This window comes from Papaver somniferum, chromosome 7 (genome assembly GCF_003573695.1).
Source record: "Papaver somniferum cultivar HN1 chromosome 7, ASM357369v1, whole genome shotgun sequence".
Classification (NCBI taxonomy): Eukaryota; Viridiplantae; Streptophyta; class Magnoliopsida; order Ranunculales; family Papaveraceae; genus Papaver; species Papaver somniferum.
In genome coordinates, this window is record NC_039364.1 from 171,320,643 (window position 1) to 171,333,452 (window position 12,810).

The window sequence follows — 12,810 nt, forward strand, 5'->3', positions numbered from 1 at the left end:
GAACTGCAAACAAATGCTAGAAGAGAGAAGTAGCAGGTACAGGTATTAACTTTTTTTCCACACTTATTTTTTGATTTGCAACACTTTTTGGCCAATCTAGTAGCTCAATCTAACCCATACAGATTAGCCTAAGTACTGGGTTGCATGACATGGTTTGTTGTACGCCCTGTTTTATTTAGACTTGAGGTAAGGTGTGTTTTCCACCGATGTATTTTCGTGGAAGTCTAATGTGAAGGGGACAAAAACACCAATTCCGGTGGTGTTTGATCTTCCAGAGGTCATCTGTACTCCTAGGTAGACGGTCGCGTTGGGGGAGCTAGGAAAAGCAAACGTGATTTGTTGAACATGTCATGTCAATTTTAGTTGAAGGACTTCCCAGCCTTATTTCTGATTTAGCAGGGTGTGTAACAAAAAGACGTTAGTTGGGATTCTCTGATTTTCTTTTGTGTAGTTGTTGTGTCATAATACCTATTAGTAAAGACAAAAGAAACTGGAATTTACAATTGAAGAGGGGAGAATCAAGGGATATTCATATGAAGAAATTAAGACCGGTAGATGGTGAGATTTGATATTTCAAAATGCACTCATTATTGATAAATATGGCAAGTTTTGTAAAATGAGCATAGCTCCAAATTATTAGCTTCAAATCCATTGCTACGTAGAAGAACAATCTATTGCTACTTGGAAGAACAATGGGGCCTAAAGTATGAGATGGTGAGAGAATAACAGTGTGAGTAGATCCTCCTTTTTTGAACCTATCAGTTGAAGAGAGTATGTATACGTTGTGCTTGTATCCAAGTACAAAAAAAAAAAAAAAACTACAGATACAACAAAATCCATAACTATTTTTTTTTTATATGCCGACGATCAAGGTGCAGGCAGGTCGTTCCTGAACTTCATAAGATTGGAATATGACTAAGAGCAGCTTGTTAACTCAAGGTAGATAAGTCTTCCGTTGCATGTCTGAATCCATCCAACTATCAGTTCAGGAAAAAGGCAGGAAGCAGGTGACAGATCGACCAGAGTAGAGGGAATGAAGTGGATCCCCGTTCGTCAACTAGGAAAACAAGAGTATGCTTAGTGGTCATTCTTGCTTGTTACGAGCAGCCCTTGCCTTGTGCTTGAGCTCAGCTCTTTTCCACTTAACCATTACTTGGCACAAGGAAAAGAGCATGTTTACCTGTAAAAGATATACGCCATGAACAATAACGAGATAGCTAGAGAAAGCGACAACAACCTGGCGTTGGTAAGGGAATGGATGAGGAGTGGCTAAAGATTAACTAACCATGATTATGATTGAAATGACCAGAAGAGGTCCTGACCAGAGTGCTGACAGAAACACACCACGCTTGTCAAAATAGTTTTGTCCCGCAAAACTTTTCCAGTTGCTACCAAGAAATGTATTCATATTTTCTGCAAAGTAAACACCCACCACTACACAGTACCAATATAGATATTAACTTCGGTATCAAAAAGTTAAATTTTGGCAGTTTCAACTATAAGAATTTGTTCTTCGAGGAGCGAGTGGACTTTCCTAGAGTGCATAATGTATCTCAGTTATTAGGATCAGTCAACCCATAGATTATTCTTTTATTCCTCTTGATATCAACAGACAAAGAAGTATTAAGTATTAACTAATTATGATTACTGGAAAGTGTAATGCCACAAATTACATGCTGAGTTTATAAAGAAAAGGGAGATTCGAAGGGATTATACAAATGGACTGGACGGAGTAAGATACAGTGACACAGAAGAACATGATACAATGTATTTTCTACATTACACGGTTCTACTTCTAGCAATTTAAGTGACCCCCCTCGAAGTCATCACAAATTGAAAACTCTGTAATTTACCAATGAAAGAAAGGACAGATTTCAGTGGCCGACAGTTGAAAACAATCTCCACTATGATAAGTCCTTGCAAAATCGATGCAGACTGACTTTCCTCCCCATAAAAACATTACAAACTCATTACTTCCTATAAAAGTGGAAACGGTTCACCGAGTACTGAGTAACTCAGGCATCAAGGACATTATATTATCAAACTAAATGAAACCACAAAGTTTCAATACCGAGGATAATTCAGAAGGAGATAGTGCCCATCATCTAGAAATTCTGACACCCAAATTATTTCAGTTAACTCGGATAACAAGTCCCATCTATCAGAAAGAACAGTGTCACTAATCGCCAAGAGGTAACTATAAAAACTATGCAACAATTTTATAGAGCATAAAATAACTGATGGTAGGTTATCGTATATGGTAAACAACAAAAGAGAGTTGCGGATGCAGACTCTTACATGCGACAAAGAACAAGCTCGTCTGAATATTGGTATTCTTCCTAGATAAGATGATTGTTAACAGCAGGGCGACATGAAACGATAATAAGGCCATCAGCCGAGTTTCCTGGAAAACTAATAAAAGAACAATGGATAAAGAAACTTCCTAACCAGATAACCAATGCGGAAACAATAAACTGTCATTAAAAAAAAGGATAGCCAGTAATAATAAATGAGTCAATGACAGAAAGGATATACGACAATAGGAATATGTGCAAAGAAACTTATGTACCTCTAAAATTCCAATGTAAATCAATCAAATGATTCTCGGTTTTTGTTAATTTGTATACCCGTATAGATGTTAAGGTTTAATAAAGAGTTATTTTGTTTCATTGGAAATTATGTTTTTTTTTGTCTTATTATACTAGAAATTGATTTTTCTTGCATTTAAAACGGCAATCCTTTTTCCCAGTGCAAATAATCATTGTCTTCAATACAATAAAACAAACAAATCTTGTTTTCAATGCAAAAATATTTGTTTTAATGAACCTTAACATGTATACGGGTATACAAGTTAACAAGACCCTAGATCTAACGGCAAACAGCACAGTACAAAGCAGCCAGCTGCCTTGAGTCCTTGACCGGTGGTCAACCACTCACTACGCACAACAAGGCCAAAATAATCACTAAAGTCCCTCGTTGTTTCACTCTTCTCCCTTTTCCTCTTCCACTTTCCTTTTCAACTTCTTCTTCATAATTTTAATCACAATCTAAATCTCTAAAAGAAATTTGATAACTTCAATTATCTATCTATACTGCTTCAAAATAAACCTATCTAATTATACCATTTTCCCAGTCCTATTTCTTTTTATCATCGTTATCCCAGCCCTCTTTCTTTTTATTTTTGCGGAAATTAGGGTTTTGCATTTTTTTTTTGATCTGTGTATAACTACGATTAAACTAAGGGAATTGAATTACAGATGTAAATGGATGATGATTTTAATGGGTTTGAGTTGTTTTGGTCCAACTGATCATATATCGTTGGACTTAATTAAGAATTTAAGATGATTTTGGAAAATAATATATTTGTTTCCTAAATCTCAATAGGTTGGGAATTTACATCATAATGGTTTCTAAGCAAGAGAAACCAACTACCGAACCAGCGACGATTCCATTTTTTCCGGTTAATTTACTTAGACAGGGATAACACAGATTAATTTGATAAGATTTCACGGAGAGAGAAATATATTTCCCGTTGGTTACATTAAATATAAAAGTCACACAGGGGCATCAAATGGAATTTTAGCTTTCACGGATAAATAAAACTTGTATTTTCAAGAAAATTAAGATTCCAAAAGAATTATCTAAATCCCATGCAAAATATAAATTGTTTATTATTCCTTAACGTATGCCTAGTATACGTTAACAAAAGCCTATAAATTAACAAGTAAACCAGATACCATTACACCTGCCAAGGCATTAATGTCGGCTTAAAACGAAATTCCCTTCCTTGGTGACAATATTTTGACAGTTAGACAGAGAAGAATAACAAAATGAAGGGGAAGCCTCAAAAAACTAGGAAACCTTAACAGTTCTCCAAATTCCACTATCTGACATTTTGAAACGCTTTTTGGTAAGATTCCCTTCCTTTTGAATGTCAAGGCAGGCCGTTGCAGATATTCTAATTCTAGGGGACAAAGTACTATACATTTGGTAAATCATGTCTCAAGGAAAATAAAAAATATGATACTAAATGACCCGAGTTCGAAAAAAGAAAAAGAAAAAATAACTCATATCGTATAATCACAAAAAAAATCTCCACTCCCTAAGTAAAACACAAAATGCTACTTGTCTACTCCACAAGTTCGCTCCCATATTTCATTTGTGGGGGTCAATCTCAAAGAAGTAGAACTAAAAGGCTGTGACGATGACCCTGAGAGAGGGTTTTGCTGGTGCAAGGTTCTCCAAAGTAACTTGCAATACTTGAACAGACTTCTAGGTATTCTACTACCCTTCTTAAAAAAATATTGGAAGGCATTAAATTGGATCAAAGAGCCAATGGCAGTATCCATCCTACTCCTGTTATGAAACATTCAATAGTCTATTGATCTTCCTTAAGAAAATCTAAGGCTTAAAATTTAAAAACAGAAATCGACAGAAAATACAAACCCGGTTAATTTTGAGAAGTTTTGATTTTTAAAAATTCTTTCCGGAATAAAAGTAAGTATTACCTTCCAATTGATAGCATGGAAGAAGCCAAGGAAATTATCGACAACAGGTTGCAATCCAACGTGGTGTTCATCAGTGAGTGTCTTCAAGTTATGGATTTTATCAATGGAGACAATGTTCGTGTCGAATAGAGATGCTTGGATATCTTGGTGGACTGCAAATCTTTACTCTTAAGTAGTAGTACTTTTAAGGTTGTTTATATTAATCGTACAGGAAACAAGATAGCTGATCGACTTGCACGTCGAGTTAGGAAGTATTGTATTAAAGATGTATGGGTCTCTTATCCTTCTTTTTTGGACAATTTGGTTAGAAGGGAACCCTTTTTGAATATTTGTAATTCTCTTTTAAGTTAATATAGTTAGGGTGTTTTCTTAGCAAAAAAAAAAAAAAAGGTTACAACCCAACGCGAAGTTCACCACTAAATTTCTCGACGAGATCTGACATTAGATCCATGTTGTAGTTGCAGGAAATCCTACACTACACCCCTCATATGATTTCATTATTAATCAACTCATTTTTAGGTTTACACTCTTAATTTTATTGATCAACCTTTGAATATTCTTACAAGAAAAGATAAAGAAATCAAGAATGATCTCTGCTCTAGACTTTCTCTCTCCTATTTACTTGTTTCTTACTCAAAAAAGATATCCTCCCTTTCTTTACAACTTGAACGACTATTTATAGGGAAATACATAATGGATGACAGCTAACCTGTCCTTTATTTTCGGGTATGATCTGCGACATTCTCGCAACCTTACAAATATTAATTTCGCAAGCTCTCCAATTTTCGCAGGACTATCATATCTTTCTCGTGATCTTAGCTGACGTCATTTATTATATTCTTCCTGAAATTGTTCTGCGACGCTGTTGTATTGTGTTGTTGATAATTTCGTTGAAATATTGTCGTTGCGAGATTCTGATCCTACATCTTGCCTCTTCTCATATCTTTTCTGCGAAGTAGAGAATGATGTGAGAAATGTCGCAGCTGTTCTCCTCTTCATATTCTGCATTTATCACACGTATTCTTTCTTCCATCTATTTCTCGACACGTCTTTTGTAACCGTTGATTTTTAACCGCTTATATCTTTCCGTATTAATCGTGTTTATTTTCTCGAAGAGAAATTCCCTCTATATATATTCCTTCTCACTCTCTTTTTCTTTCTTTTTATTTTCTCTGCAACTTCGTCGTTCTTCTGCAAATTCCATTATTGCAACTTTTCTTTTTTCTTCTTCAATCTTTTTAATTTCTTCTTCATCTTCATACTATTTCTTCTGCAGATCTTCATAGTTCGTAATTTTCTTCGAAACAATCTCCATGCTATTGTTTTCCATGGATTCATCAAGGTTAGTTTTCTTTTTTCTTCTTTATGAGATTTGCTGAAACTGATCTTGTTTATTGCCTTATTTGATGTTGTTTATGTGATTCCCATACTCTTGTTATTTCAGCAAAAGCGCCTCCAACACTATATTTACAGTTCAGAACTCTAACATTCCCAAATCGCAGCATAAGGTTGTTGCGCATAAAAGAAAGTCTGCGAATGAGAAGGTAGTAAGAAACACTATCTTTTTCTAATAACAATATTGTTGCCTTTGTTTCTTATCTGGATTGTAATTCGCAGGGTGATAAAGATGTTAATAAACCTCTCAAGAAATATCGCCACCTTAAAACTGTTCCAACTTCTGTTCCCTTCCACTTACTCATCTCTTCTAAATCTCCTGCGACATCTTCGCAAGATAAACCTTTATCTCCAATTCGCGAAAAAGCTGCCTCAGACTTCATTTCTTCAGCTGACCTTTCAATGATTGAAACCCCCCTTGTTGATCCTTCTGTGAATGAAACCTATTCTCTTCCCATTGAGAATGTTTCTCAACCTTCTATCTCTACCAGTTCTCTACCTAAGTCTCTTCCTCTTTCGAAAGAAACTGTGGAAGGGATAAATATTGCCTTCAAAGTTTTATCTGAAGTTATGGATGATGTCAAGAAGTCTTCTATTGATCCTATCATGTCTAATGTTTGCGAAATTCTGAGCAAGCATTTGGGTTCTGACAGAGCTGCTTCGCAGACAGCTTTGGAAAAAGAATGTAATGCTCTTCGTCTCGAAAATCAGAAGCTTCATAATGTTTTGCTGGATCGTGAGAATCTTCACAAGAAGAATGATGAATTGAGAGGTATGATTTTCTTATCTGTGTCTTTAATTTGCTTTTTAATGGTTTTATCCTTCCCATATTTAATTATCCTTGAAATCCCTCTTTCGCATGTTAAGCTTTAAACCAGAAACGAATAATGGAGAGATATCAATTTGAATCTGCTGTTGGACAATCCCGTGTTGATAAAGAAATCTTGATGGATCAATATAAACAATTAGATAACCTCTATTCATATTCTCTTGATCATATAAATAATCTTACCAATGAAAATACCCAATTAGTTCAAAGACAAGATTTATTAAGTAATGAAGTATCTCGTCTTTCTTATTCTTTAACTAAAGCTAATTTAGGGATGAAAACTTTATCAGATGAGAATAAAACCTTATCTCAAGAGAAGCGAACTTATTTAAACAAGATGGCGATATCTTCGCAACAACTTAGTATTCTTCAAAAAGTATGTGATGACCAAGAGCAATTTCTTCGCTTTTTGAGAAATGAAATTAAAGAAGTAACAAAGTCATCTATCGCTGAAAGAGATACACTCATTCAAGGTAGAATAGCTTTAAGTGTAAAGGCGAATCAACTTAAAGAACAATATTCCAAATTAGAAGAATCTTATTCTTCTCTTGCGAAGAAAAATGCCTTTCTTATTTCTAAAGAGAAAAATATTCAGTCTCGACTTAAAGGTTTAGTTGGAGATAAATTTGATGACGCAATGGACCGTTGGGAGAATAGTTGTCTGTCCTTGATTCAACACCTTATTTCGCAAAAGGAAGGTAGTCATAATAGTTTGACTGCCTTAATTATCTTTTCTTTGTCACATCTTTCTGAATTCTTCATTTTAATGAAATTTTGTATTATATCTTTTGCAGAGTCTGAGAAGAATATTCACTCTTCCATTTCTGTTTTGGAGGCTAAATATGCCAAAATTATCAAAGAAAATGCATTGCTCGTCTCTGCCCTTACTGGTTCTCGCGACCGAGCAGAAAGAAGACTTGATTATCTTGCTTATTTTAAGGATATTCAAGATAGGAATCATCAGAGAGCACTTCTTCGTCAAGTTCATCTCCGGGCTGAAGTCCTTGTAAATGACATTTTATTGTCCAAATCTCTTCCTCCTACATCAATTGATCCTTTAGAAGTAGATGATGATGAAGTTCCTCGTCCTGCTGATAGTGATTATGATTACGAAAGCGGTGCAGAGGATAATTTCTTGGAAGATGAAGAAGAGATTCCTTCTAAAGAAGCATCTGCTGGTGTTAATCAAAATGAGAAAGAAATTTCTCCTGAAGAAGTAATTGCTGGCGATAATCAAGATGCTAGTCAAGGCGAAGATCAAAACCGAAATGAAGGAGAAGCTTGTGAGAATATTGGCGAAGAATTTCTGTTATCTTCTGCTACTGAAATTAATATTGAAGCTTGAGCTTCTTATCTAGCTTTGTCTTCTTGAACTTTCTTATTTTTATCACTTTTGCAAGTTACATTTTTCAACCAACTTTGGAATCAACTTTTCCTTTTAATATTTTGTTGATGAGAAAGATAAGAAGTGAAGGAATCATAAAGGAATCAACTACATAATAGCGCCATTTTTCTTGATTCCAGTGGTGTAGGAATCATAAAGGGATATTCGGTTGAAGGAAAAAGGTGTTACGAAACTGAGATAGAATCTCGCGAAGGAAGAGCAAACAAGAAGGAAAACTGGCGACACAAAATCAAAGATACACAAATAAGTGAGAGGTTGATGGTGGATGCAATCGAAAGGAAAGGAGAAGAGATGTTGCGAAACTAATGCTAGCTCAGAATAAAAATGATGAACATACCACTATTAAGGAAGCAGTAGCAGAAAATAATAAAGAAGCAGAGGATGACAAAGGTAATAAAAACAAGAAATGTATGAATGATTAAGTTGTTGCGATACTCTCGCAATAAGCAAAATTCTCAAAAATACATTTGATTGAATGGCAAAATTGAGATTGCGAAATTCAGATACAATATGATGATTTGCGAAGTAGTGAGGATGAATTTGTTTGGGCTGCGAAAATCTTAGATGATGCTAGAAAAGATTTAGGTGTAAATGTTAGTCTCCAAGTTGAGCATACAGCCTTGATTAGAGATATGATTTCTGACAGAGAAGGTTACTAACTGCTCTTCTTTACTAATCTTTTGTTTCTTATGAATTCTTATCAAGTTAATAATTGATTGTCTTTTTCTCGCAGATTCTGAAAAATAGATATCGTGAAATGATTGAAGAACTCAAAGCTGAAAAGGAGGAACTCGCAAAGAATATTTCTTCTCGCAACGAAAAGTATTCTAGATTAAAGAATCAAATCAAGATCACTGTTGCGAATTTTAAGAATGATGCTATGCATTTTCGCAATCAAACTATCCAAATGGTTTGTGACGATCACAATATCCCACATTCTGATTATCCTTGTCTCTTGGAAGAAATCCCACAGAATAATCCCAGTTTGTTTATCTCTGATAGCGAAGCTGACGATGAAGAATCTGATAGTGATGGAGGTTCTGATGGTGATGAAGATTCTGACGCAGACGAAGAAGGGAACAAGCCTGATGAAGATAATGAAGGATTAACTAAGAAGTAGTCTTTATTTCTTTCTTTAATTCTTTGTAATACTTGTACATTTATTTCTTTTTTCTGTATATTTATGTTTCTTTCATTTTGACCCGCATTCGTTAAAACAATTCTTCTTTGCAATACAGTTAATCAATATAATCATTAATTCTTGAATCTTTGAGTAAATCTATCATATGGAGACAAATAACATTTTCTAATTTCATACATTCCCATACTTGCCTCTGTTATTTGAATCCAAATGAGAGATTTCATAAAAAATTTCTTATTTTATGTCTCAATTTCGCGGTTAATTATGTATAACTTCGCAATCTTATGCGAAGTGAATTTTGATTCTTTTCAAAATCTCATTCATGTGTGGTATTATTTTTCCTTCCTAATTAAAGGTCTTATTATGCCACCTCTTGTCATTGCGACAAAATCGCAGGACGTCCTTGCACTTTAATGCAAAAACCCATTGATCTTGCCTTAACTTTTTCTTTTGTATTATGGCCTCTTCAGGAATGTTGCGACAATATGACATGCCTAAATATTCTTGCAAAAATGAAGCCCCATGACATTGTCGTCTTGCGACGAAATCGCAGGACGTCTTCGCACTTTCATGCTAAAACCCATTGATCTCGTCTTATCCTTTTCTTTTGTATTATTGCCTCTTCAGGATTGTTGCAAAAATATGACAAGCATTAATATCCTTGCGAATAAAAAGCCTCATGACATTTGCGTCTTAAGACACTTATCAGCTCCCTAATGGAGGGTGCCGCCCTTATCTCCCCCCTGGTTGCCCCTTCATCAAAAGTTTCTACCGCCATTATGTAGGAATCAACTTTCTCATCAAAAATTTCTAGCGCCTTTGGAATCAACTTTGGAATCAACTGTCTTCTTTTAATATTTTTCCATGTTTCTAGCGCCATTATGTAGTTGCAGGAAATCCTACACTACACCCCTCATATGATTTCATTATTAATCAACTCATTTTTAGGTTTACACTCTTATATTTATTGATCAACCTTTGAATATTCTTACAAGAAAAGATAAAGAAATCAAGAATGATCTATGCTCTAGACTTTCTCTCTCCTATTTACTTGTTTCTTACTCAAGAAAGATCTCTTCCCTTTCTTTACAACTTGAACGACTATTTATAGGGAAATACATAGTGGATGGCAGCTAATCTGTCCTTTATTTTCGGTATGATCTGCGACATTCTCGCAACCTTACAAATATTAATTTCGCAAGCTCTCCAATTTTCGCAGGACTATCACATCTTTCTCGTGATCTTAGCTGACGTCATTTATTATATTCTTCCTGAAATTGTTCTGCGACGCTGTTGTATTGTGTTGTTGATAATTTCGCTGAAATATTGTCGTTGCGAGATTCTGATCCTACACATGTGTTCATTCATTGCTGATTTCAGATCTTCCATGAATTGAGACATTACAGATTACAAATCTCAGTGAAGAATACTACTACCAGTCCGGAATCTTTGTACTGAATATATTCTCCCGAGTTCTCACTGTTTGGGAGAGAGTCCCGTAGGATAGTAGAGGAGCGATGGTCAAAATATAATGACCCACTACAATTCTTAGGTTTGAAAACGGGGAAAAATATATGTAGCCCATTTTGGTTTTTTTATATATCAAAAACCCGATATTAAAATAAAATCCAATTATTAGGGCTGTAGGGGATGGGACTTTGGGGGCTTAAATTACTAAGTGGAACCTAAATGTTATATGGGAGATCAAATTTATGTAAAAGTTCAAAAATACCCTCAATCATTTTAACTTATTACCTTTCTACCCTCTCATTAACTACCTAATCTAATAAAAAAAACTGAAAAATCATTAAATAAAAATTAAACTGAAAATCATTAAAAGAAAAAAAACATCCTCACTCACTCATTTCTTCTTCTTCTTCTTCGTTTGAAACGATTAAACGTCGATTCAAAAAAATTTCTTTGTCGATTAAATTCATTGTATAAAACCACGAAACCTAAGGAAAATCTAGGTCAATCTTCGTCGAATCCACTTCCTTCTGAAGCAGAGAAACCAACTTCATCAAATGAAGATGAAACTGAAGATCAAGAAGAAGCGAATGAAGGTGATGCACCAGCCGCCGAGACTCATGATATGATAACAATAAGGTATGAATTGAAAAAATCACTCTTTATTTAAGCGTTTTGTTGATTATTCAGCAGGTTTAAAAAAATTTAGGTCTGAAAAAACAGTTTTTGAAAATGCTTACGGCTGGGAGTTCATGTATTCCCAGCCGTAAATATGTATCACGGTTGGGATTTATTGTTTTTCCAGCCGTTTATATGTTACACGGTTGGGATATATAAGAACTCCCAGACGTTTTTAAGCTTTACGGTTGGGATATCTAAGAACTCCCAGCCGTAAAGTAGTCGATGCGTACGAGATGGAGAAATCCTAGCCGTATATTCTCCTGTGTTCGAATTTATTTCAGCGGTAGTTTAGTTTACGTCTCGGTTTTTCTATCCGTAGCTTTGTTTCCTGACCGTGATATTTAGTTTCCTAGCCGTTTATAAATTACGGCTTGGAATGTCCTAGCTGTATGTGGTACTGTGCTGAATATTAAACCAGCGATATTTCCACGTATAGGTTTCCCTATCCGTTGTTTGTTTTTCGGCTAGGTCGATTACTAAATTTCCCGTCCATCATTCTTGTTGCGTCTTGGACTATCCAGTTTTCCTAGCCGGTTTGAGTGTCACGGTTTGGTTGTGACAAAATTTCCCAGCCGTTTTTTGCTTATCTACTTTTGGTTTTTGGTTTTGTTTGTCTTTGAACAGAGGAAAAGAAAAGAAGAAGAAAAGATCACAAGAAGTAACACCTTGTAATGACCCGACTCCGCAACCTTGTCACGCAAAGACATTGGGTGCAAACGCAAGGAATGCAAGTGGAGTTGTGACTGCTGGAGAAAATAAAGGTGGAGGAGATGAAGTTGTTATTACTGGAGGAACTGAAGTTGGAGTTGGTGGAGGAAGTGAAATTGGAGTTGCTGTTACTGGAGGAACTGAAGTTGGAGTTGCTGGAGGAAATGAAGGTGTACTTGTTGTTACTGGAGGAACTGAAGTTGGCACTTCTAGTGGTGCTGTTAATGATAAAGGTAAATCCGTAGTTGAGGAGGACAAGAAGGAGGGAAAGAAGAAGTATCCACCAAAATAAACGACAAGACAAGTAATTGATTCTATGGTGCCTTTACCTCCCAAGAGGAATGGGAGACCTTGGGGTGAGTCAAGAGATCGTTCCGTCTTGATTGGCTACCCGTCTTCATGGGATGCTAGGGTTTGTGGCACAAAGGTAATAAATCAAATTACATATATTTTATTTTCATTTTATTATGGATTATTAATTATAACAACCAATTTTTATTTTTGTATTTCCCGGATAAAGCGGTCCCTAAACTAAAGCACCAACAAGGAAAGTGTTGGTCGTTGGACAACGAGCATCCAGATGTGGTAGCTTTGGTAAAAGCTTCGGGTTATGGTCTGGGATCGAGGCTTTGCAGAAGACATATGATATTGTGACAGTTTGTGATTTTAGAGAAAG

The 12,810-nt window shown here is 35.4% G+C and overlaps 1 protein-coding gene across 1 annotated transcript; it reads right to left on the minus strand.

Moving 5' to 3' along the window:
• Positions 1-1,013: 1,013 nt before the first annotated feature.
• Positions 1,014-10,667, minus strand: LOC113293195 (transmembrane protein 18-like). The gene is made up of 6 exons (XM_026541911.1): positions 10,635-10,667; positions 4,912-4,959; positions 4,509-4,589; positions 2,299-2,404; positions 1,286-1,434; positions 1,014-1,180 (listed from the first exon to the last, which is right to left on the minus strand). The coding sequence occupies exons 1-6, from the start codon at positions 10,665-10,667 to the stop codon at positions 1,085-1,087; spliced, it is 513 nt and encodes a 170-aa protein (XP_026397696.1). The 3' UTR covers positions 1,014-1,084.
• Positions 10,668-12,810: the final 2,143 nt, after the last annotated feature.